The sequence below is a fragment of the Pseudogymnoascus verrucosus genome, assembly GCF_001662655.1.
Source record: "Pseudogymnoascus verrucosus strain UAMH 10579 unplaced genomic scaffold scaffold_5, whole genome shotgun sequence".
NCBI classification, from domain to species: Eukaryota; Fungi; Ascomycota; class Leotiomycetes; order Thelebolales; family Thelebolaceae; genus Pseudogymnoascus; species Pseudogymnoascus verrucosus.
In genome coordinates, this window is record NW_017263656.1 from 319,665 (window position 1) to 340,430 (window position 20,766).

At 52.8% G+C, this 20,766-nt stretch overlaps 6 protein-coding genes across 6 annotated transcripts; 3 read left to right on the top strand and 3 right to left on the bottom strand.

Annotated features, from left to right (window-relative positions):
• Nucleotides 1-30: 30 nt before the first annotated feature.
• On the bottom strand, nt 31-2,200 carry VE01_01794 (uncharacterized protein). The gene is made up of 2 exons (XM_018271310.2): nt 439-2,200; nt 31-381 (listed from the first exon to the last, which is right to left on the bottom strand). Exons 1-2 carry the CDS (start codon nt 1,903-1,905, stop codon nt 199-201), a joined length of 1,650 nt encoding a protein of 549 aa, XP_018133706.1. The 5' UTR covers nt 1,906-2,200; the 3' UTR covers nt 31-198.
• A 326-nt stretch (nt 2,201-2,526) lies between these two features.
• VE01_01795 (uncharacterized protein) lies at nt 2,527-5,268 on the bottom strand. The gene is made up of 2 exons (XM_018271311.2): nt 3,649-5,268; nt 2,527-3,601 (listed from the first exon to the last, which is right to left on the bottom strand). Exons 1-2 carry the CDS (start codon nt 4,874-4,876, stop codon nt 2,676-2,678), a joined length of 2,154 nt encoding a protein of 717 aa, XP_018133689.1. The 5' UTR covers nt 4,877-5,268; the 3' UTR covers nt 2,527-2,675.
• Nucleotides 5,269-5,532: 264 nt separating this feature from the next.
• Nucleotides 5,533-6,781, top strand: VE01_01796 (uncharacterized protein). The gene is made up of 3 exons (XM_018271312.2): nt 5,533-5,834; nt 5,996-6,247; nt 6,295-6,781. The coding sequence occupies exons 1-3, from the start codon at nt 5,718-5,720 to the stop codon at nt 6,613-6,615; spliced, it is 690 nt and encodes a 229-aa protein (XP_018133704.1). The 5' UTR covers nt 5,533-5,717; the 3' UTR covers nt 6,616-6,781.
• An 855-nt stretch (nt 6,782-7,636) lies between these two features.
• On the top strand, nt 7,637-10,053 carry NDE1_1 (NADH:ubiquinone oxidoreductase). The gene is made up of 3 exons (XM_018271313.2): nt 7,637-8,264; nt 8,332-9,636; nt 9,697-10,053. The coding sequence occupies exons 1-3, from the start codon at nt 7,922-7,924 to the stop codon at nt 9,768-9,770; spliced, it is 1,722 nt and encodes a 573-aa protein (XP_018133705.1). The 5' UTR covers nt 7,637-7,921; the 3' UTR covers nt 9,771-10,053.
• A 414-nt stretch (nt 10,054-10,467) lies between these two features.
• Nucleotides 10,468-15,626, bottom strand: VE01_01798 (uncharacterized protein). Its single transcript, XM_018271314.2, has 3 exons — nt 14,321-15,626; nt 11,981-14,238; nt 10,468-11,909 (listed from the first exon to the last, which is right to left on the bottom strand). Exons 1-3 carry the CDS (start codon nt 14,726-14,728, stop codon nt 11,480-11,482), a joined length of 3,096 nt encoding a protein of 1,031 aa, XP_018133700.1. The 5' UTR covers nt 14,729-15,626; the 3' UTR covers nt 10,468-11,479.
• Nucleotides 15,627-17,212: 1,586 nt separating this feature from the next.
• Nucleotides 17,213-20,619, top strand: VE01_01799 (uncharacterized protein). The gene is made up of 4 exons (XM_018271315.2): nt 17,213-18,281; nt 18,382-19,608; nt 19,677-19,947; nt 20,056-20,619. Exons 3-4 carry the CDS (start codon nt 19,826-19,828, stop codon nt 20,426-20,428), a joined length of 495 nt encoding a protein of 164 aa, XP_018133687.1. The 5' UTR covers nt 17,213-18,281; nt 18,382-19,608; nt 19,677-19,825; the 3' UTR covers nt 20,429-20,619.
• The last annotated feature ends 147 nt before the right edge of the window (nt 20,620-20,766 follow it).

Consider the following 20,766-nt stretch of genomic DNA (forward strand, 5'->3'; position numbering starts at 1 on the left):
GATTACACAGATGATGGTATCCAGAATGAACTCATTCGCATTCCAGCGTCCGTCCCTATATCTATAACTATATAAATTTCGCAATCATGGATATCATAAATCTCGACAAAACGCCCCTCCTCCATCCAGCCCACGCTAGTAATCAATCACTCATAGATCCTTTCATCCTCGTACATCCTGTCCCATCGAGGCCATTTTTCAGAAATACACACTGCGCTTCTTCTTGACCTTCTGCCTCCCTCCCTCCCCTTCAATTCCTATCCCAAGCAGTCTGCTCACACTCCCACTGCTACTCCCATGCGTCTGCGGATGGGACGTCCCCGAAGTGCTTCTTTTATTCTTCGTCGGCGGCGGAGCGGGAGCATTTGGACCAGACCACCACTAATCTCATTAGTTCCCGTCACCACGTAGTTTCATAAGAAAACGAGATGCCCTTACGTTATTCAAGGTCTGTGATGAAAACGGCCCCGTCTGCGCCGCATTAGCGCTCACTGGGCGCTGCACGGGCGAAGGCTGGGAGTGCGGCGCTGAGAAGTGCTGTGGGAGCTGCTGCATCGGTTGCGCTTGGTTATACAGATTCTGTCGATTCTGTTGCCCGCTGGTATAGCCCTGCGGCCGTGGAGGCATCGCAGGCCCCTGTATATATGAAACCGGGCGTGCTGGAAGCGGAGGTGCGAAGTGAACACTCGGCCTAGGACCGCCTTCGTCGCGCACGGGAGCAACGCCGTATTGCTTGCGCAAGCGCTCAGTCTCTTTTGCGACCTCTGCATCTCGGCGCGCCTGCTCTTTAGCTTCAACCTCGAGCATCTTCTTGATGCGCTTCTGCTCCTCGCGGTCGCGGCGGTCTCGCTCCTTCTGCTCGTCTCTGCTGCGGCGGTCGCGATCGCGCTCTTCAGACTCGACTTGTGCGCGTAGGCGGGCGGTTTCTTGGTCGATTTGCCATTGATCCAGAGGGCTCATGGAGGGGTTGTTGGAGGGAGGTGCGGCTTGAGTGCGTTGCGGGGGTGGGGCGTTGGATATTGGTGGTGGGAGGGAGTATGCGCCGAGGGCGGGGATGGGTGCTGCGGTTTGCCTTGCGCCGCTCATCACGGGTCCGGGTGCGGGTCCGCTGAATTTGCGGACTGGGGCGGCGACGGCTGGGGCGGCGACAGTGCCGATGTTGAACATTTCCTTTGAGGCTTCGAAGAAGATATCTTTTATGACAGTTGCGCCCAGTAGAATCACAACCTCGAGACCCTTCGTATCTTCGACATCCACGCGGTGCATGTTCGGCTCGTACATCGTCATCTCCTTGCCCTTCCTGAACATTGCAATAGTGATATCCGGCTCCTTGCTCTTCTTCCCATTTGTCGACTTCCCCGCCATGAAACAAGTAATATCCCTCGACAACTTCCCATCCTTCTTCCACTTAAACGTCACCTTAGGCGTCGCAATCGACGCCGCAGGATCATCCTGCTCCCTATCCAGCGACGACGCCGACGGCAACCTAAACGTCTGCTGCGGCATCTCAAACTCCCAATACGCCGACGAATTCCACGACCCCGCGATCTGCTTCACAGCCACCTGCTGATCGGGGTTATACAACTGTATCGTGAAGCTATTAGGCACGATCGGCACCGGCGGCGGGGTGAGCCCGTTATTCGCGCGGATCTCGGCCTGCGAGAGCGTCGGCTGCGTCCATTCTGGCTGCACGAGGACTTCGGCGTACAGCACGTCCGGGTTGTGCGAGTCGTAGAGGGCGACGGCGTAGCAGTTTCGCGCTTCGGGGGTTTGCTTGGGGTCGGGGCGGCGGAGGGTGTATTCGGGACTGAGTTCCTGGCCGCCTTGGCCTAGGTAGATTGTGCTTCGGAGGGGGTCGTCGGGGTTGGGCTTCATGAAGAAGGCGGGGAGGTTTTCGTCGAGCATCTTGGATGTTATGCTGCCTTGCAGCTAGTGCCGTGGGGGAGCTGTGGATGGTGTGGTGAGCTTCAACGAAGACATGCAATGTATGCAGAGATGATGGCCCTAGGTTATAAGCTTATATGGCCTATGTAAGCCCTTGAGAAATGCGATTTTGACTTGGTTGAAGAGTGGGGGGCGAGTACGTTGCAATTACGACGCCTCCGCGAGGCTCAGGACAAGGTGTATTGCTTATCAGCCTCACGGGTTGAGGCTGAGCCTTTTGAGTCCCGCAATTTTGTACCTCGGATTTATTTTTAGCAACACATTTGGTACAAAATGAGAGGGGCAACTGACGACGACACGTGAGGAACGTCAACAATGAGACAGAGACCACGAGGCACTGAGAAATGCAGCATGAATGTGGGGGAACGAAAAAATATAAACAGAATAATAGATCCTAAAAAAAGCCGCCAAGGTTGAATCCACCCATTAACCAGTGGGTTGGCAGCCATCTACCGGCTTTATAAGTTGCAATTTTCTCATCCTCCAAGAAGCGGATTTCTTGATCGACAAGTGATGAGCAGTTGTTACATAATACATATTTAATAAACTTAACTACATATACTTATCAAAATCTAATTCACTCTCAAGATTTAACGCTGTGCATCCGCTATGAGTAGTCCCCAGGAGCTACCCCATAGACAGATACTATGCTATATTCCCCCTCCACATCCCACCCTTCAATACACCACGTGTGTTATTACACTACTAGCCATAGCCCCATCCTCCACCCCTCAAAGCCTCAACTTCCTCGTCAACAACGTGCTCGGAATCCTCGAACTCTCCTTAATCTCGACCTCATCCCCCGGATGCGCCCTGAACACCACATCCGTCTCCGCACTCGGCATTCTCTGATGCTTCCCTCCCCCATACGCCTCAGGAACGGCCGGTACGTCCGGGACGCTGCTCCTCTCCTGGCTAGAGACACTAGAAGCGCCGCTATCTCCTTGGTTCTTCATCACTCGGTTCGTCTGCTGATTCACCCAGCTTGTTACGGTGCGGAACCTGGGCTCTGAGTCACGCGAAGTGGTCGTCGTGGCAGTATTGACAGTGTCTCTGTTTCTGTGGGTGCCGAGCGTTCGGGGCGTAGGTACGTTGGCCCATGAGAACCGTGGGCCTAGGTCCAGCCCGAGCGTTTGGTTGTTAGGCTTGGGTAAAACTTGGGCGGACTTGTTGCTAAGGTATGTTGTTGTTGGTCCTGATTCGGGGATATCAATTACAGCATCTCCAAATCCAGATGAGAGACTGGAGACCTCTGACATCCGGGGGTTCTTTCCATTGGCTTGACGGTACGCTGGTGGAAGGACGGGCATTGGAGGGGGATCATCCCTAGATGGCATGGGCTGTTGGCTCACAGCGATAGGCGCCGCATTTTGTATCAACGAGTTGCGCGAGTACGGTTGGCCCAGGCTTGGGTCTTTTTCATACTCGGCGGCTCTTAACTGGATCATGGGGTTGAAAAATGCCGAGAAGCCTCGCGAGTGGGTTTGAGTTTCAGAGGGGGCAGCTGTGCCAAAAACGCCGCTAGCATGATAAAGGGACTTTGAGGCATTACTCTGAGACTTGCGTTTGCTTCCGCAACAGTTGAAGCAGCCGAAGGCATCGGTCTTGCGGAGACGAAGCAGGATGTATACTACAAAGCTGAGTAAAAGCACGCCGCCTATAACATATTAGCTGGTGTTATGAATTGGATTGCGTCATCCTTACCGACAGCACCAAAAGCGATCAGGCCATTTGAGGCTTCAGGAGTAAGTGGTGATGGTTTGTTGTTGGCAGCGGCTGAAGCTATCGTAGTTTGGCCACCAGTCTGAGAGACTGGGGTGACGTTGCTTGGCAAGTTCCGCACAGCAGTAGGATCCAAGACGGCTGATAACGTCGAGAGAGGGGTGCCAGAGATTGTTGTGAAGGCGACCAACCGAGACTCGGTAGCGTCATCTTCATAATCTGAATCGAGATCATCGTCGGACTCTACGCCGGAGTCAATGCCATCGTCGGAGTCTGAATCGGAGCCAGGATCAGATGAGACAATAGAGTCAACAGCCTGACCCTGGGCCTTCTGCCCGGCAGCACCTGTGGCTTGGCTGTTACCGAGACTGACGCGGTCTGCACTCTGCAATTGTGCTGTAGGTGTTGGAAAGGCCATGGTAAATTCTGGGTTAAACCTTGTCAGTTGTCCTGCATTACTAGGTGTAGGAGTAGCAGCGGCTTCTGCTGAAAGTACTCCGGTAGTTCCTGCCACTGCCACTACTGGCGGAGCTGATGATGCTGGTGCGTCAGGCGATTTACTAGTATGTTCCGTTGGCGTTGTGGTAATGATAGCTGGCCTACTCGTTTCAACGGCGTCAGGCGATGGTTTGTTCGACGTAATAGCACCGGCCTCTGGTTCGCTCGCCGTGGTGGCGACAGGAGTCGACTTGCTTTCTACCTCGGCGGCATTGGTTTTCTCGGGAGCTGCAACGGCGGTAGAACTCTGGCCACCACCAAGGATTGGATCGAGGGCACTGTCAATCACAGAACTAACCCCAGCTATCGCATCGCCTAGTATCCCTCTCTCCGTCGCTGCGGGAGCATTGTCACTATTCGAACCGCTGATCGCTCCAGCAGCACTGCCAACCGCAGAACCAACTCCAGCTATCGCATCACCTAATATCCCTCTCTCCGTTGCTGCGGGAGCACTGCCACTGTCCGAGGCGCTGCTCACTTCACCAGTGCTGGCACTATCCAAATCGACCACAGCAGGTTCCTGTCGAGGCGATAGTCGTCGACCTCGCCTTAATTTCGAGTCTCTAGATGTGTTCGGAGCCCTCTCTGGCTGAAAATCCCGCAGTGCCCTTCGTTCTGCCCTTTGTTCCCTCACGCCCCGTTTGGTCGATGGCGGAGAAACCGGGGGTAGCGGTGTCGAGAAAACAGCACCGAAATGGTTGAATGGAGCCATGGCTTATGCCTTCTACCGAGCTTGATAGACAATCGCTTCAAAGTCGTAACATAGAATATACTGATTCGGAAAGAGAGGCAGGTCGAAGGTCGGACGTAGAGTATTCGTAAACAAACAAAAGAACCAATTGAGAATTGAAAAAATGTCGAATGAACCAGCCAAACTACAGAAAATGAAAAGAAATGAAAGTGTCGTATGTGCCAGCCATACTACGAAAGGATGAAGAACTTGAGATCATGAGGATATCAACAAGATATGGATGGGCATCGGGTAGACACATGATTCCGCGATCTTGGCATGACAGGAAACCCCAGACTTCAGGAGCAAACTGCCGCACAAATGCAACGGGATCCTTCCCTTTGACGCTGAGATCAAGAAGCCATAGAACTGAGTGGAGATCAGGAGCTGTGATCAACCCCGAGAACGCCTCGTGTGCCCAAGCTTGCGACAGCGATATACATGCGAACTCACCAGAAACACGGCGGGGAGGAAGTAACGCTTGAGAGAATCCACACAAGCTGATGCATTATCAAGCGGACCTTACTGGGATATTGGGCTATGCCAATGCGCCTAGGAGGTATCTTGACTGCAATTGGAAGAGATCGCAATGCGGTTGTGTTGCGCGCTCGTCCTGAGGCGTTTCAGTTCCGTCTCAAGCGGATGAATTGTCGTAGTTCGTGTTTTGAAGTCGGCAGGCGGGTCTTGGCGTTTTGCGGGCCGAGAACCGATGCCAGCTACCAGCCAACCTACCACTTGTGCACATCCTGGCATTCCCATCCTATCCTGGCATAGACCAATAAGTTAGGGTAATATAGCCAGAGAGAGTCTATCAAAAGCCATCATGCCGGTTGTTGTGAGTCCCATGAGAGAGGAGGATATCGATGGCGGTATAAGGACGATTCAAGAAGCGTTCGCAAATGACCCATATAATTTATGGATTTTTAACGATCGATCCAAGGTAAGTTGCGTTTGCCCTTGTTTCATGAGGAACACACGGTATAAAGAGTAAACCGGAGAAGTTTCAATTTTAATTACACGTCCCAAACAAAAATCCGAGTTCTATTCTAAGCATCTATTTGGCAAACGAGTTCGTTGTTGGCGCCGCTAACAACCAAACAGATTGATTTGAATCGCAACCGTGTATCTCTTCGCATCCGCTGTCTATGGGGTCTACGTAATGCCTTGTTCCATGTGGCCAAGGAGGAGGGCTCAGATAAAGTCCTTGGGATTGCTATGTGGATGCCGCCCAGGGCGACTAACAAGCCATTGACGTGGGGCGAGTGGTTCTGGAATGGCTTCGAGGATTGGCGGCTCTGGGGAAACCAGGTGGCGATGAACCTGCAGTATGGGCGAGGAGGGTTGAACGTCAAGGTAAGAACGATGGCTCCACCATGTGAGAATGTAATTGACTCTGTTAGCGATACTATATCTGGAAAGCACGTCAAGCGGAAGCCCATAAGGAGGTTTGGACGGACCCGAAAGGCTACTATTTTCTGAACATCATCAGCGTTCTACCCGAAGCACAAGGAAAGGGTGTCGGAAGGGCCTTGTTCAACGAGGTCACCAAGAAGGCAGATGCGGAAGGTATCAAATGCTATTTGGAAAGTAGTCGGGACGAGCCGAATACCAAGATCTACGAGGCGATGGGGTTCAAGTTCGTCAGGGGTATGGACTGCGACGATGACGGGGAGGTTTGCAAGCTCTACTGCATGGTTCGGGAACCGAAGGTGATAGCATGAGCCAGGCAGCTGAGACTGCCCAACGAGAATCCCGAGATGGTGTGGTTGCAAAGCCCGAAGCTTGCATCACTCGATGATGGCTGCTGATGCCTGAGATGGAGGACAAAGTAGCTTCAATACTGGTCAGCATTCAAGCATTTGAGAAAGCGTCTTGGCTATCGGAACCGTGTATTCCCATAGCCAAGACGCTTTCTCAAATGCTTGAAGAACCATCTATTCCTGGTGAAAGGTGGGATTGTGAGAATCTTAGGAATCTGAGTCACGCTGGTAGAGACATGATAGTACACCAAGCAAGGGAACAATAAGAAATGAATAATGAGACGGTTCTAACACGTGTGACAGCTTGAGCTCTGAAGTCTCACTTGTGTCCCATTTCACATGGGAAGCACGAGGCTTGATTGATATAAACGCGTGAAACCGGCTTAGGCGTCAAGAATTCTCCGATATCATCCGCATTCTGCGTGCCTCGGTCTCGGTGCCGTGACAGCCATGTCAAATGTCCACAAGGCTGAACTAAAAGATCCCTGTGGGGCGGGACGAGAGGGGGTCGGCGACAGGAATATGGTTGTTGCCCCTATTTATCATTGTATGCTCCTATTGCGAGAGCTCTGTTTGTGACCTCAGAATGAAGCTGAAGAGGAATTCGAACACGGCCGCACGTGGGTACTGTACCGTATACCGCAAGATAGACAAAGCCAATGCCCCCACATGGCTCTCGGACTAGAGTAAAGGAGAGAGAATCGTAGCTGCCGCTCCTCCGAAATCGCCGTCGCGTCATGTACAGTGTACTGTACATCAATCCTGACACTAGTTTTGCTAGTTTGCTAGCTCCCACATCTATAATAGGGCCGGCGAAACCTCTGTGAATACGGTATGAATAATTGAAAAGGGACCAAGCCTTGGTCTCCCATTATTATAAGTCATATAAGTCACGAAATGCCTCTTGAGGAGCTGAAGATGGTAAGTGACAAGCAGATAAACTCGACAAAAATATTGGCATTATATATTTCCCCCCTTGCAACCGGCCGCAAAAAAGAAAAAAATCTTATTATCAGTTGTGACTCGCAAAAAAGTGAGATATCTTATCAGTTGAAAATCGCAAAAGATCCCTGCACCTAAATTTAAAAACCGCGCTATGTCATCACCTTTGCTCATCCATTCACAAAGCGGCCGCCTCGCATAAGGTTCCAGGCGCAAAAACAAAAATTGCTGAGAATTCCCCATAGGCCCCCCCTCCCTCTCCGACTCCGCCCTTTCTCTCTGACTCTCACCTTTCCTCTGGCACGCATTGCCAACTCTCGAAGCAATGGCTTCATCAATCAGAGCTTCAACGATGCTTCAGTCGCCCTCAATTGGGCTCCAGAGCGTTGCTCGTCGCTCATTCGCCACTCTGCCACGTGCGAGACCAAGCACCAGCTTCGTCAATGCGAGCAGACTGCAGCAGTCGTCGCGCAGAGGCTATGCGGACATCAAGCCTGTTGAGCCGGTGAAGCCTCGCCGCAAGTTCAGAACCCTCAGGTGGATGTGGAGAGCGACCTACCTCTCTCTCATCGGAGGTGTAGCTTACATGGGATACGGCATCTACGAACTGCGTCATCCTATGGAGCAGCCAATTCCCGATCCAAACAAGCAGAACCTCGTTATCCTAGGTAAGACCTGAAGCCCTCCGTACCCACGATAGCTTCCATCGATCGAGAATCTAATCAATTGCTGCAGGTACCGGATGGGGCGCGGTGTCGCTGCTCAAGAAGCTCAACACTGAGAACTACAACGTCATTGTAGTCTCTCCTCGCAACTACTTCCTCTTCACACCCCTTCTGCCATCATGCACGACCGGCACCATCGAGCACAGGTCCATCATGGAGCCGATCCGTTCCATTCTGAGACACAAGAAGGCCGCCGTTACTTTCTACGAAGCTGAGGCCTCGCACATCGACCCAGTCCGCAAGACCGTCAGCATCGCCGATAACTCTGAGATCAAGGGCACCTCTGCTAAGACCGAGGTCTCCTACGACAAGCTCGTCATCGCCGTTGGCGCCGAGAATGCCACCTTCGGCATCCAGGGTGTCACTGAGCACTCCTGCTTCCTAAAGGAGGTCGGTGATGCCCAGCGCATCCGCACCAAGATCATGGATTGCATCGAGACCGCTACATTCAAGGACCAATCGCCCGAAGAAATCAAGCGTCTCCTCCACATGGTCGTCGTCGGCGGTGGCCCAACCGGTGTCGAATTCGCCGGCGAGCTCCAAGACTTCTTCGACCAAGACATCCGCAAATGGGTCCCCGAGATCAGCGACAAGTTCAAGGTCACTCTTATCGAGGCCCTCCCCAACGTTCTCCCTTCCTTCTCCAAGCAGCTGATCGAGTACACGGAATCGACCTTCAAGGAGGAGAAAATCACCATCATGACCAAGACCGCCGTCAAGAAAGTCACCGAGAACACCGTCGAAGCCGAAGAGACCGGCCCCGACGGCAAGAAGACCACCACCATCCTCCCCTACGGCCTCCTCGTCTGGGCCACCGGTAACGCCGTCCGCCCCATCGTCCGCGACCTCATGTCCCAGATCCCCGCGCAGAAGGACTCCCGCCGCGGCCTCGCCGTCAACGAGTACCTCGCCGTCCAGGGAACCTCCGACATCTGGGCCACCGGCGACTGCGCCGTCGCGGGTTACGCCCCCACTGCGCAGGTTGCCGCGCAGGAGGGCGCTTTCCTCGCGCGTCTGTTCAATACCATGGCTAAGACTGAGCACCTCGAGAATCGCATTGATGAGCTCTCCACCTCGTTGAATGTTACTCGCACCGATGCGCCGGTTGTTGCTACCGAGCTCGAGGACCTCCAGAAGAGTCTCCGTCGTATCAAGGATATCAAGCCGTTCCACTACTCGCACCAGGGATCGTTGGCGTATATTGGAAGTGATCGCGCGGTCGCGGATGTGACGTGGTTTAATGGAAACTTTGCCTCGGGTGGAAGCCTCACGTATCTCTTCTGGCGCAGCGCGTATCTGAGTATGTGCTTTAGCAGTGAGTAACCCCCCTCCCCTTACATATCTCGCAGACAGAAATCTAACATCCATCCTCTAGCACGTAACCGCGTCCTCGTCGTCGTAGACTGGCTCAAATCGAAGGCCTTCGGCCGCGACGTGTCTCGCGAGTAAATCAAACAAATCCGCCGCATGTAAAACAATTTAACAGGCTGGATCCGGGACCGGTGGGTATAGACTGGGGATGGTGAACGGGCGACAATTTTTCTTTTCCTAATTACGACTCTTGGGATAGACGGGGTTTTTGTTTTTGTTTTGGACTTGCGGTTTTGAGTAATCTTGTACGATGGTGGGAGGAGGAAGGGGGGGTTGTGTGCGGGGGAATAGAGCCCGAAGCTACGCTTTCGGACCCAGTGGTGTGAAGAAGGGCGGGGACCGGGGTGGTGAGGGAAGGGGGATTCGGGGTATGTGATGAGGGTGCACATACGGAGCACGCGTGATAGAGAGAGGGGGTGAAGGGCAGACGCAGTGGTTATATAGTTGGACTATCTAGAACAGCGCGGCAGCAATGTATACCTCTGAACCAAACACACATACATGAAGCAATCATCACACAATCTGACCATCTCATGGTTTCAGAGACAGAGAGGGAAGCCAAAAAGGGTTTGACAATCACACAATCTGACCATCCCATGCATTCACAAACACGACGAGACACCCCAAACCAGTGTTGAGTAGCAAAAATAATCCAAGTGCAAAGATCCTCAGATTCGCATCTTCTTATCTATTTTCGCCCTGCACCAAACACACCATTCTTCCTCCCCCCTTTCCCCATCGTTATTCCCCCCCGTCGGGTTGAGGTCCCCCCCCATCCTCTCTCCCTCTGCCATTCTGGTAAAAAGCCCACACACGCACGCAAAAGCAAACCCCTCCAGGTCTCGTTCCTTATTTACATGCCTAAAAGCAGAGAAAGAAACAAAGCCTACGCCTTCGGTCTCCAGCATATCCCCGTTCCAGTCGTACCAAATATATGTACCCAAAACCCCCCCTCCATCGCCCACGCTCCAGACCAGTCCAGTCTCCCAGACACAGCACACAAGTAGAAAATTAAACCTCCTCAAAAGAACCACCAGTCCTAATAATTATGTCTTTTTAATAGAGAAAAAAAACCGCACGGAGAACAATTTGGGTAGAAAAGGAACAGAAAAGGCAAATGTGCAGGTCGCAAAACCCCGTTATAGCTCAGATAGCAAAGGAGGAAGGGGGCTGGGAAACGGCCAAACATGTACAAATCCCCTCGGCCCAAGTGAAGAAAGGCAAATAGAGCACGCCGTCGCAAAACAAACACGCTTGATGCTGAAATGACTCAGAAGGAACTCAAGAAGAAGAAGAAGAAGACGGTGCGAATTTCAACTTTTATAGTATGAAAAAGCCCAAAAGCACAAACAGAAAATGAGGTGAGGGCGAAAAGCAAAACAAGGGACACAAAAAAGTAGGGGCCGCCGTTTGAATGAGTAGGGCGAGACGAAAGAGTAATTAAGGCGACCCCAGTAAAGTTAATTAAGGGTGTGAGGAATAATGCGTGTTCGCTGATGCTCGATTTCCGTAGAAGAAGAGCGTGTTGTTTTTGCCGTGACATTCGTTAATGTTGCGCTGCAGGACGTTTTATGCGTCATTCGGAAAGAAAGGAAGTGGGTGTCGAGGGGTGTGTGGGAGTGAGCGAGTGTCCCTCTCGGTGTTGTGTTGTGGGTTTGGCTCATGTGAGCTATCGACATTGAGGACGATGGGAGAAAACGAGCGATTGACTCCGACCCAACCACCAAAGCCACGCAGCCGTGGTGGTAGACGAAGCTTGCCCTGTCTTCGTCAAACGTATAACCCCCTCAAGGAGGCGACCCCGGCGGAATCCCATCATGCGTACTCCTCCTCACCAAAAACGCCTCCCCCCTAAACGGCCCCCTAATCCGTTCCGTCGCCGCCGCCGCCCCCCCAAGCAGGGGTCTCCCCTCCTCCACATCAGCCTCAGTCTCCGCCTCCGCCCCCTCATGCGCCGTATCATTATCCGACGTCTCCTCGCTGCCTAGACCATCACAGCTCCCCGGTCTCGCGAGGGCCTGTTCACGCAGCACCGCAGCGCGATCGCTCAGTAGACGCGCTTCCTCTGCTGCACGCTCGGCGCGGATCTGTTTGCGCCACATGTTGTAGTAGCGGCCCTTTTTGGCGAGGAGTTGGTCGTGGGTGCCGCGCTCGTAGACGGAACCTTCGTGGAGGACGAGGATTTGGTCTGCGCTTGTGATGGTGGAGAGGCGGTGACTATATCAAATATCAAATTAGTAAGGGTGCTCATGTGGACAATAATGGGGAGGGATTATGGTGGTGCTTACGCTATGACAAGCATTGTGCGACCGACGGATAGGCGCTTGAGTGCTTCCTGGATGTGTTGTTCGGTCTCTGAATCCAGCGCTGCTGTTGCCTCGTCGAGCATGATGATGCGGGGGTTCTTGAGGATGGTGCGGGCGATGGCGACGCGCTGCTTTTCGCCGCCGCTGAGACGGAGGCCGCGCTCGCCGACTTTGGTGTCGTAGGCGTCGGGGAAGGAGAGGATCTTGTCGTGGATACTGGCTGCTCGGCAGGCATTGAAGATGTCCTCGTCGGTGGCGTTTTGGTTCGCGTAGCGCAGGTTGTACATGATTGTCTCGTTGAAGAGGACTGTATCTTGCGGCACGACTCCGATGTGGCTTCGTAGAGACTTGATGGTCAGGTTTTGGACGTCGTGGTTGTCGAGTAGAATTCTACCGGCCTGTTCGTTGTAAAAGCGGAACAGAAGGCGGAAAATTGTCGATTTCCCACCACCAGACTCACCGACCAGTGCAGTTGTCGTACCCGGCGGACAATCAAAGGTAAGGTCCTGCAATGCGGGTTTCCGCTGGTCGTAAGAGAATTTGACGCCCTCAAAGGTAATCCGTCCCTCGCACTTGTTCAGATCGCGTGCACCAGGGTGGTCCGTAACAGTCGGCTGCTCTTTGAAGAGCTCCAAAAGGCGCTCTCCATTGATCATGGCGCTCTGCACATTCTTGTAAAACGTGCCGAAGAAGTTCAACGGCTGCTGCAGCTGGGCCATGTAGGTGATAAGCGAGACGAACTCTCCGACGCGACGAAGTCCTGAAGTGACTTGGTACGCAGCGATGAGGGACACAACCAGTAATCCGAGCATGAAGATCATGTTCTGGACGATATTCATGACGCTCAAAGAGAGAGTAACCTGATATTCCTCGTTCTGGAAGTTTTGGACAGCCTTTCTGTACCTGTTCGACTCGTACTCCTCAGCACCAAAGTATTTCACCGTCTCATATGACTGGATCGAATCGTTCTTAACTGCATCCTCCTCTCTGTCCGCATTGATCATCCGTCTCCGCTGCTCCGCACGCAGCTGCGCGAGGCGAACAGTCGCGTAGAGGTACCAGAAGGTGACGACGCTGAGAGTGAGAGAGTAGTAAATATCGAATTTGATCGAAAAGTAGATGATGGCAAGTACCAAGTCGATGAGCATCGGCAGAACCTGGAAAGTGATCTGCTCCAGGAACGTGTTAATCGCAGCACCCTTGCTGAGCGCCGATAGGACCTCTCCAGTGCGCTTCCCCAGGTGAAAGTCCAAGCTTAGTCCATGGACGTGCTCAAACGAGGAAGTAGACAGCGCTTGGTAAGAGTACTGGGAGACTGGAATCCAGAGCACAGCTCTCCCGGCCGCAAGGAGTCCAGACGTCCCCTGGAAAACCTTGTACACGATGAGCAGAGAAATGGCCAACCACGGCATTGACGGGCCTGTAGGTCCGCCCTTCAGCATCTGGAGAATACCCTCCTCTTCCGGCTCATCTTCGGACAGCAAGTCTGTCACATTGCCCATCTGTATTGGGACCAGGACATTGACCAGGCGCTGTAGCAGCACCAGGACAAAACAGACAACCACTGTGATCTGGAGCCTCAATGACTTGTTCGGCCACAGATATGGGAAGAATAGCGAGTATCCACGCAGGTATTCCCACCAGCTCCTCGAGGGCGCAGTCGTGGGTCTGTAAAATGCCGCCGAATCGGTAGGACCTGCCGGGCCCTGACCATGTCCATTCATAGCAGCGTCACCGTTTACAGCAGCGTGCCCATTCATGGTAGTAGCACCATACGCCGACTCCCCGGGCGAATGCCCTCCGTTCTCGTGTTCCGTGTTTCCATTCTCTACGTGAACATCACCGCTGACGGTGTGTCCATTGAGCAAGGGCGTTCGCTCGTCCCGCGCCGCAGCGCGCTCGCGAGAGGTCCTTCTTTTACTGGGCGAGGATGACTGCTGATACGAGAAGAACGCGTAGAAAGCCACGCAGAGCACCAGGAAGAGGACCCTAGCCGCATCACAGAGGACCTCGACAATCTCCCATTGATTTGGAACCTCTAATATAGGCGTATCTGGGTTCAAAGAATTTATTTCGCGGTGCGGCGACGTGATATACACCATTGTAGCCCCAATGAGCACAAGCTCCCCGACCAACGCAACACTCCATGTTATCAAATGAACGACACTCGGAGACGGATGTGTATCGACCAGCGAAATGAGAAAGAGCGAGTAGAGAAACGCCGCGCCGATCACGTATGCCTGCGAACCCCCCAAATTAGCCCGAGTTCACCACACGGCAGAGTTAAGGAGAGGAGAGAGGAGAGAGGTCGTGTGAACATACCGCAGGCGCCTCACCACACCACCAGCCCTCCTTGCGCTCTGAGACGGCGTGCACCACGATATTAACAATATTCCCGACAAAGGTGCCAATCAGGCCCACGGACAGCCAGCAGAAGAGCAGGCTGCGGGTCTTGCCAAACCCATCGTTCGTCGGCACCGGGGGGCTATTGCTGGGCGGTCTCGAGGTTGGCGGTAGGGGCTTGCCTCCTGGGCCCGTGAGGGTAGATCGAGAAGTGACAGACTGGTTGCTGGGCGAGGAAATGATGCTGTGCGCAACGAATGCAGTCAGGAAGACCACCAGCAGCACCAATGGGTATGCGTATTGGACGTAGTGAAGGATCCAATAGGCGGTGCCAGGTGAAGAGGGGGAGCTCGCCATGGCGGGAATTGGCTCTGAAGAAGAATCCATGGCGGGTATATTTTTGTTGGGTTTCCTCCCGAGATCGAACTCCCTCCGCTTGCGATCCGAATTATGATTATTACCGGTTCTGGTATTCACTCATGCCTGCCTGCGGGTGCGGGCGGTTGGACTGGAGTTATATGGGAATTGTTTTCCAGGTAGTAGGGTAGGTAGGGTAGGTAGGGTATACCGTGTGGACGGGTGGCGAAGCTGTCGTATGTATGTATGTATGTACGGAGTATGTACGGAGTAGTATGTACGTGGGGTTGCCACTACGGCGGCAAAATTGGTCTTAGTCGAGCGGCCCAGATCGCACAACTCGAGTCAGGTGCTTCGGTATCTGACAGTTTTGAGGAGGGACTATGATCAAAAATAGAAGTTGGTGCGTAGAAAATTCGGGGGAAAGTGCGAAAGACCGTAATTATCTGGTCGTGCAGAAAAAGGGCAGCGACAGGTATTGTATGTATGATAACGAGTTTCCCGAAGTTCGGATTAGTTGTGATTGGTATTTGGGGGGGAGGGGGGAGATGGATGGGGAATTTGACGTGGGAAGAGAGACCCCAAAAAAATCCCCGGGGATGGCGTAACTCTTCGTGGGGTTTATTTATTTAGTATAGGCCAGTATGGACCAGTATGAGCCCAGTAATGGATCAATAATAGAGTAGTAGGTAAGTCCTGAATGCGGAGCAGTTTTTGTTGTGTTTTTGATAGGGTCTGTCTGATACGCAAGAAGGTCTCTTATTCCACCGCCAGAGAGAGAGAGAGAGAGAGAGGGGGGGAGGGTGGAGAAGAGTGATGCAATGGCTGGCTGGCACCGGCAATGGAATGGGTTATTGACTGTTTCTTTTTAATTGACCTGTTGAAAAAGAATGCGGTTATTGTGGTGGTGGTATAGTGGTATAGTAGTTGGTCTTGATGGCTTGGATAGCTTGGGATGGGCTTGGACAGTTTTGTGAACTCCCATGCTAACCAAATTAACTAACTACTGGCTGCATATGCGGCATCGCATTTTTTGATGCAGCTACTCACGCACCACAGTACCACCCACTTCTAACTAAGCATTCTCCGGGGGGGCGGTCTAGAGCAGCAAAAATTGGACTGGAGGCTGTCTGGGAGTCCTATTCGCTGCTAACATTTCTTAGCTGGTGTAGGTGGTTTAGCTGGTGTAGCTGGCGAGACACTTTGATGTTTACTGTTGATGCATTCGCCGCTGCATTCTGGTACTCTACGGCTGGTGCTGGCTTGCATGCTGGCTTGCATGTAAAGTACATACAAATACGTACGAACGGTGTAGTGCAGTGCAGTATACAACAGTTGGGTAACTGTGTCTGGATCTCTATCTGTATCCCCGGCCGGGAGGATTAATCTAATATCCGTCGTCGCCTCGTCTTGTCGCATTGATGGGCACAGTCGCACCTATTATACTGTTACTCTACTACTACCCTACCAACAAATTATTATCCCGAGCAACCTCCTGTCAGCTGTAGACGTCGTCTGAGCCTTCATTATTCCCATTATTCCCATTAATCCCATCAAGTATACACATACATCATACATACATAATATACACATACACACATACACACATACACACACACACACATACACACATCCTTACCTAACCAACTACAACCACACACCATCAACTCCCCTCCATACGAGCTCCTCTACGAGTAAGGTAAGTAAGTCCCTCCATCCCCTTCCATCCGGCCTAGTCCAGCCCATCCCAACATCTCAAAGAGGCAAGCATCCCCCTCCTATATTGACAGACCAAAAAAAGCCGTAATCATAGTGTGAGCCCAGTGTGAGCCCAGTATGAGCCATTCGTCCCTACCATTCGTCCCTGCCATCCACGATCGCCAACCCCAAGAACAGGCAAGACAGACCGTCCCATCACCCCATCCCCCTCACCCTCACTCACAGGTCACCCGGTCACCCCCCGCCGTGTTTCCAAGCCGCTTGGTGTGAGATGCGCTGGGCACAAGACAAGATGTCGGTAACCAACGCCCGGATTCTACCCTCCCCTATGAATGACCAGCCAAGCTGTTTTTACCACCAGCCACTTACTAGTCCCGTTACTCACTCACTCCTCCCTTGAGATCGACGCCTCTCGACGCTCTAGGAGGAGGAGGGGGGGGAGGGTGCAAGCTAAATCCGCCCGGGTCGTCCCTTCCAAGGCCCCGCGGTACCATTCGATTCAGCTTCAAGGGATGGATGGGTGGGCTGGTTCAGTTGGTCAGGGTATATGTGGGAGTGGGCGGGCGGGCAGCCTGTGTAGAGACCACTCACTCACTACCGAACCCATCTTATTCGAGCCAACGTGATGGATGGGGATCTTCCTTTCCCAATCCTTTTCGATTATTCAACTAATCTAGCCTCCGCGGAGTACATACTACAGTATGTACCCCAGCTCAGTCGGGTATGTCAATATAGATGGTCTGAAAATGATTAAGACTGCCGTATCGCACTATCCTACTCTGCCATAGTAGTCTACAGCAGTAGTGGACGGTAAGTGCGTACGCGTGGAGTGCTTCTAATGCTCTAGTACCGTACCGTACCGTGCTGTGCTGCTCTGATGTGTGATGATGATGCTCCTTCCCTCACGCCTTCGTCGCATATCTCCAGTCGCGCACAATCGAGGCTCCCTCCCACGCACCATCGCGCATCCTGTCCGTACGCCGTACGCAGATGTACAGTGCAGGTTAATGAACGCCTCTGACACCATCACCCAAACTTCCCGCATCGCATCACCTCGGCCTGATGCACAGTCTGCAGTCCGTCTAGCTGCAGTCTCACATTCGAAGCACCGCACGCGGCCCAAACTCCTCCCACATGCTCAGTTTTTCTCAAACACTCACCGTCTTTTCTCTCGATCGGTGTAGGTAGGGGCCGCGGAACAATATACCGCCCGCCCCCCCTGCTACTCCGACTCCCGCTCCGGCGTGCATATGGGAGGATGAGATAACTCCGCAGTAGTGAGGAACCTAACTTAGGTCATGTCTACCATCTTACCACCCTGTTGGGGAGGATGTATTACCAAAGGTACAGGAGAGTGCGTGTGTGCGTGTGCGTCCATACAAGTAACATGCCTGTCAGCTTGCAGCTACTTACTTACCTTACTTTGCTATTACCAGAGAGCCAACGGGGTTAGTGAGAGTATCAGCCTGCATTGTCCGGGGCTAGACTGGCTCAGGTTCCGGCCGTTTACAAGGGTTTCATCTCCGCTTCATCCCCGGACCTATGCCATGCCATCTCACAGAACCTCGAAGCTTTGTCAAACCACGGAAGAGGATATATTGACCATCCCAACGGACGTCGTCTGATGATCAAACTCCTCTCGGAATTGTAACTCGAAAGTCGACGGTAAGCTGCTCATGCCATCAGCCTTTCCCCCTTCCCCGAGCACCAATTCCTCAGCAGCGGCTTCCAATGTTTGCCTTTCCGCCAATGGATGCCGCTGCTGTAGTGTGCCCTTGACTCTCTCCCTCTTACCTTCCCGTGGCCGCTCTCGCACCACGTATCTCATATTTCCGCGAGAGCGTGTCCACAGTTGATCACACCGGTAAGTTACAGCAGCTGAGCAAATACCGGCTGCACGTCCTTCCCTTCCGCCTGAGCCACAAAGAATACGTGTTCGATTGACAGACGATGACCGTGGCCAGGAACATGGATTTCGGGCCGTACCGTTGGCAACTGGGCGCTTGAGACGAAAGCAGCAGCTCGGTTCCCCCCCCAGCCCCAGGGAAGGTCCACGGTCGTCTACCAGACTTTTCGATCACTCACCGCCACCAACCTCCCCCCCTCTCCGGCTTTTTGTGGTAGGCCAAGGGATGCAGGACAAATAGGCGGGAGCGGGTAGGAGGGAGAGACGTGTTCGATTCCCGAGGTGATAGGATGGGCGGGGTTTGTATTTGGAAAAGTGACAGAGTGTTCATTTTCTCGTTGTCCGGCGTTGTCTCGCCCGAGCTTCGACCGACGTCGTGCGTGCGAGCGCCGATGATGAATAATCTGGGGATGCCGTTCAGGGCCGCTGAGATGGAGGGCTGCTGGGACGACTGCTCGGTGACGACACTGGGTCTGTCTCTATATATATAGCTATGTGCGACCGGTTTATGGGACCTGTAGAAGCGTACGGCCACGTGGGGGGAGAGCTGCAACAGTCCCAGAAGAGTGGAAGGTGCATTGATGGGCGCAAAAAGATTCGTTCTGGTGATGGAAGCTTATCATTATGGAAGGGTTATCCCAAGGCTCGTGGGGGCTCAGCCTTGTGTGTCACGTGATGTCGATTTGGGGGTATATTGCAATCGGAGGTCAACCTTCTGTGTAAGGTCTATTGATCATTCTTGAACTAAGATCGGGGCTCGTATACTTTGTAGTAGTAGATGCTACCTTCTGTTATGCAGTACTTTGAAAATTCTCTTTGAGGTTTTATTTTAAACTCATATGGTTGGCGAATATGAATCGATTATATTTCCGGTAATGAAATAATAAAATAATTATTTCCCTCCCACATTATCGAATCAATTACCATTCTTCAATATCCAATCCTTCAATATCTAAACCATCACATGGATATTCATATCCATCTCAACATAACCTCAGTCCTTACTACGGCTCCTCGCTCCTCGCACCTTCCCCCCATCTCCCACACCTCCGCGGATCTTCCCGCCCCCATCAATCGCCACTGCCAACCAACTCACCCAACGCCGCAGCCTAACGGCAAGGCTGAAGAACTTCCCAAATTTAACCCATCTCTCAACCTACCCACTCAGTCCCCCCCAATTCCAAAGCGACAATGCTGCGACGATAACACCCATAAATACTGGCAAACCGCTGTTTTACGTTGATATTATAATTGCAGTTTGCATAGCGAGGAGATATTGAGTTTGGTATGTAAGTCACCCGGCCGCTGTAACTGTGGGTGAATTGGAAGAGTGAGATACTGACGCCTTCGCAGCTACTTCCCCTCACCAAGCCGAATATACAATTGCCCAGCCAGCCTCCTCAGAATCCGAATACCCCCCAAAAAGACACTGGAGTTCGGAGATTTTGCTATACACGAAGAGTCGAAAGCGGGGGCTTGTAATAGCTCGTTTTTTATACACGATGTCACAACCGTCACCAACAGGCGTGGTGATCCCAAAGACGCCCGCTGCTGCTGACGCTGCAAACTCAGAGTTGAGGTCGGAGATTAACGCTCAGCTTATTAAGGATGGGCATATTGAACGGTACGTCTCGCTCCCCCTTCCCCCCCCCCCCCCCCCAACCGACCCCCAATGACATAACCCCCCCCGCGCACCCTCCCCAACTACCACCCACCCACTAACACCCAACAGCATCCACAACCACCTAAAACACATCCTCTCCTCCGACGCCTCCGACTGGCCCACCCGCATCCAACAACACGCTCTCGCGCTGCTCCGCTCCCCAGACTCAGAATGCGACACCTTCCCAAGGCTGATGGAGCGGGTGATGGCGGATATTAGGGAGGATACTAATGCGGCGCGACGGGAGGCGGGGGCGAGGAAGAGGGCCGAGGAGAGGGGGGAGGTTTATACTGGGAGAGGGGAAGGGGGGGATATGAGGGATACGAGGGATAGGAGGGGGGAGAGGGAGACAGGGGGGTTGGAGATTCCGGGGGTGGTGATGCAGGAGGGGGTGAGGATTACGAGGGAGTGTTTGGAGATGGTTGTTGAGGTTAGGCCTTGATTTTGGGAGGGTTGACGAGGGAGGATTAATTGGGGAGATGGGGACAGGAAGGATAATTGAAGATGGGAGAAAGAGGTTAAAAGAGAGCTGATGGAGAGGGGAAGGAGGCATGGGGGCCGGATAGAAGTATGCATTTGGGAAATCGGCGTTTTTGGATATCGATTACTACTACTACTACTACTACTACTACTGATGGGAGGGGCGTTTCGGATACGCAGCATTATCATCACTTTCCTGGCGGAACGCATAGGTTTCGCTGGATGTTAAATAAATAAATACACAGGACGGGTGCAAAACATATATTTTTTCGGGAAGGGCGTGTGAGTGTTATGAATGTG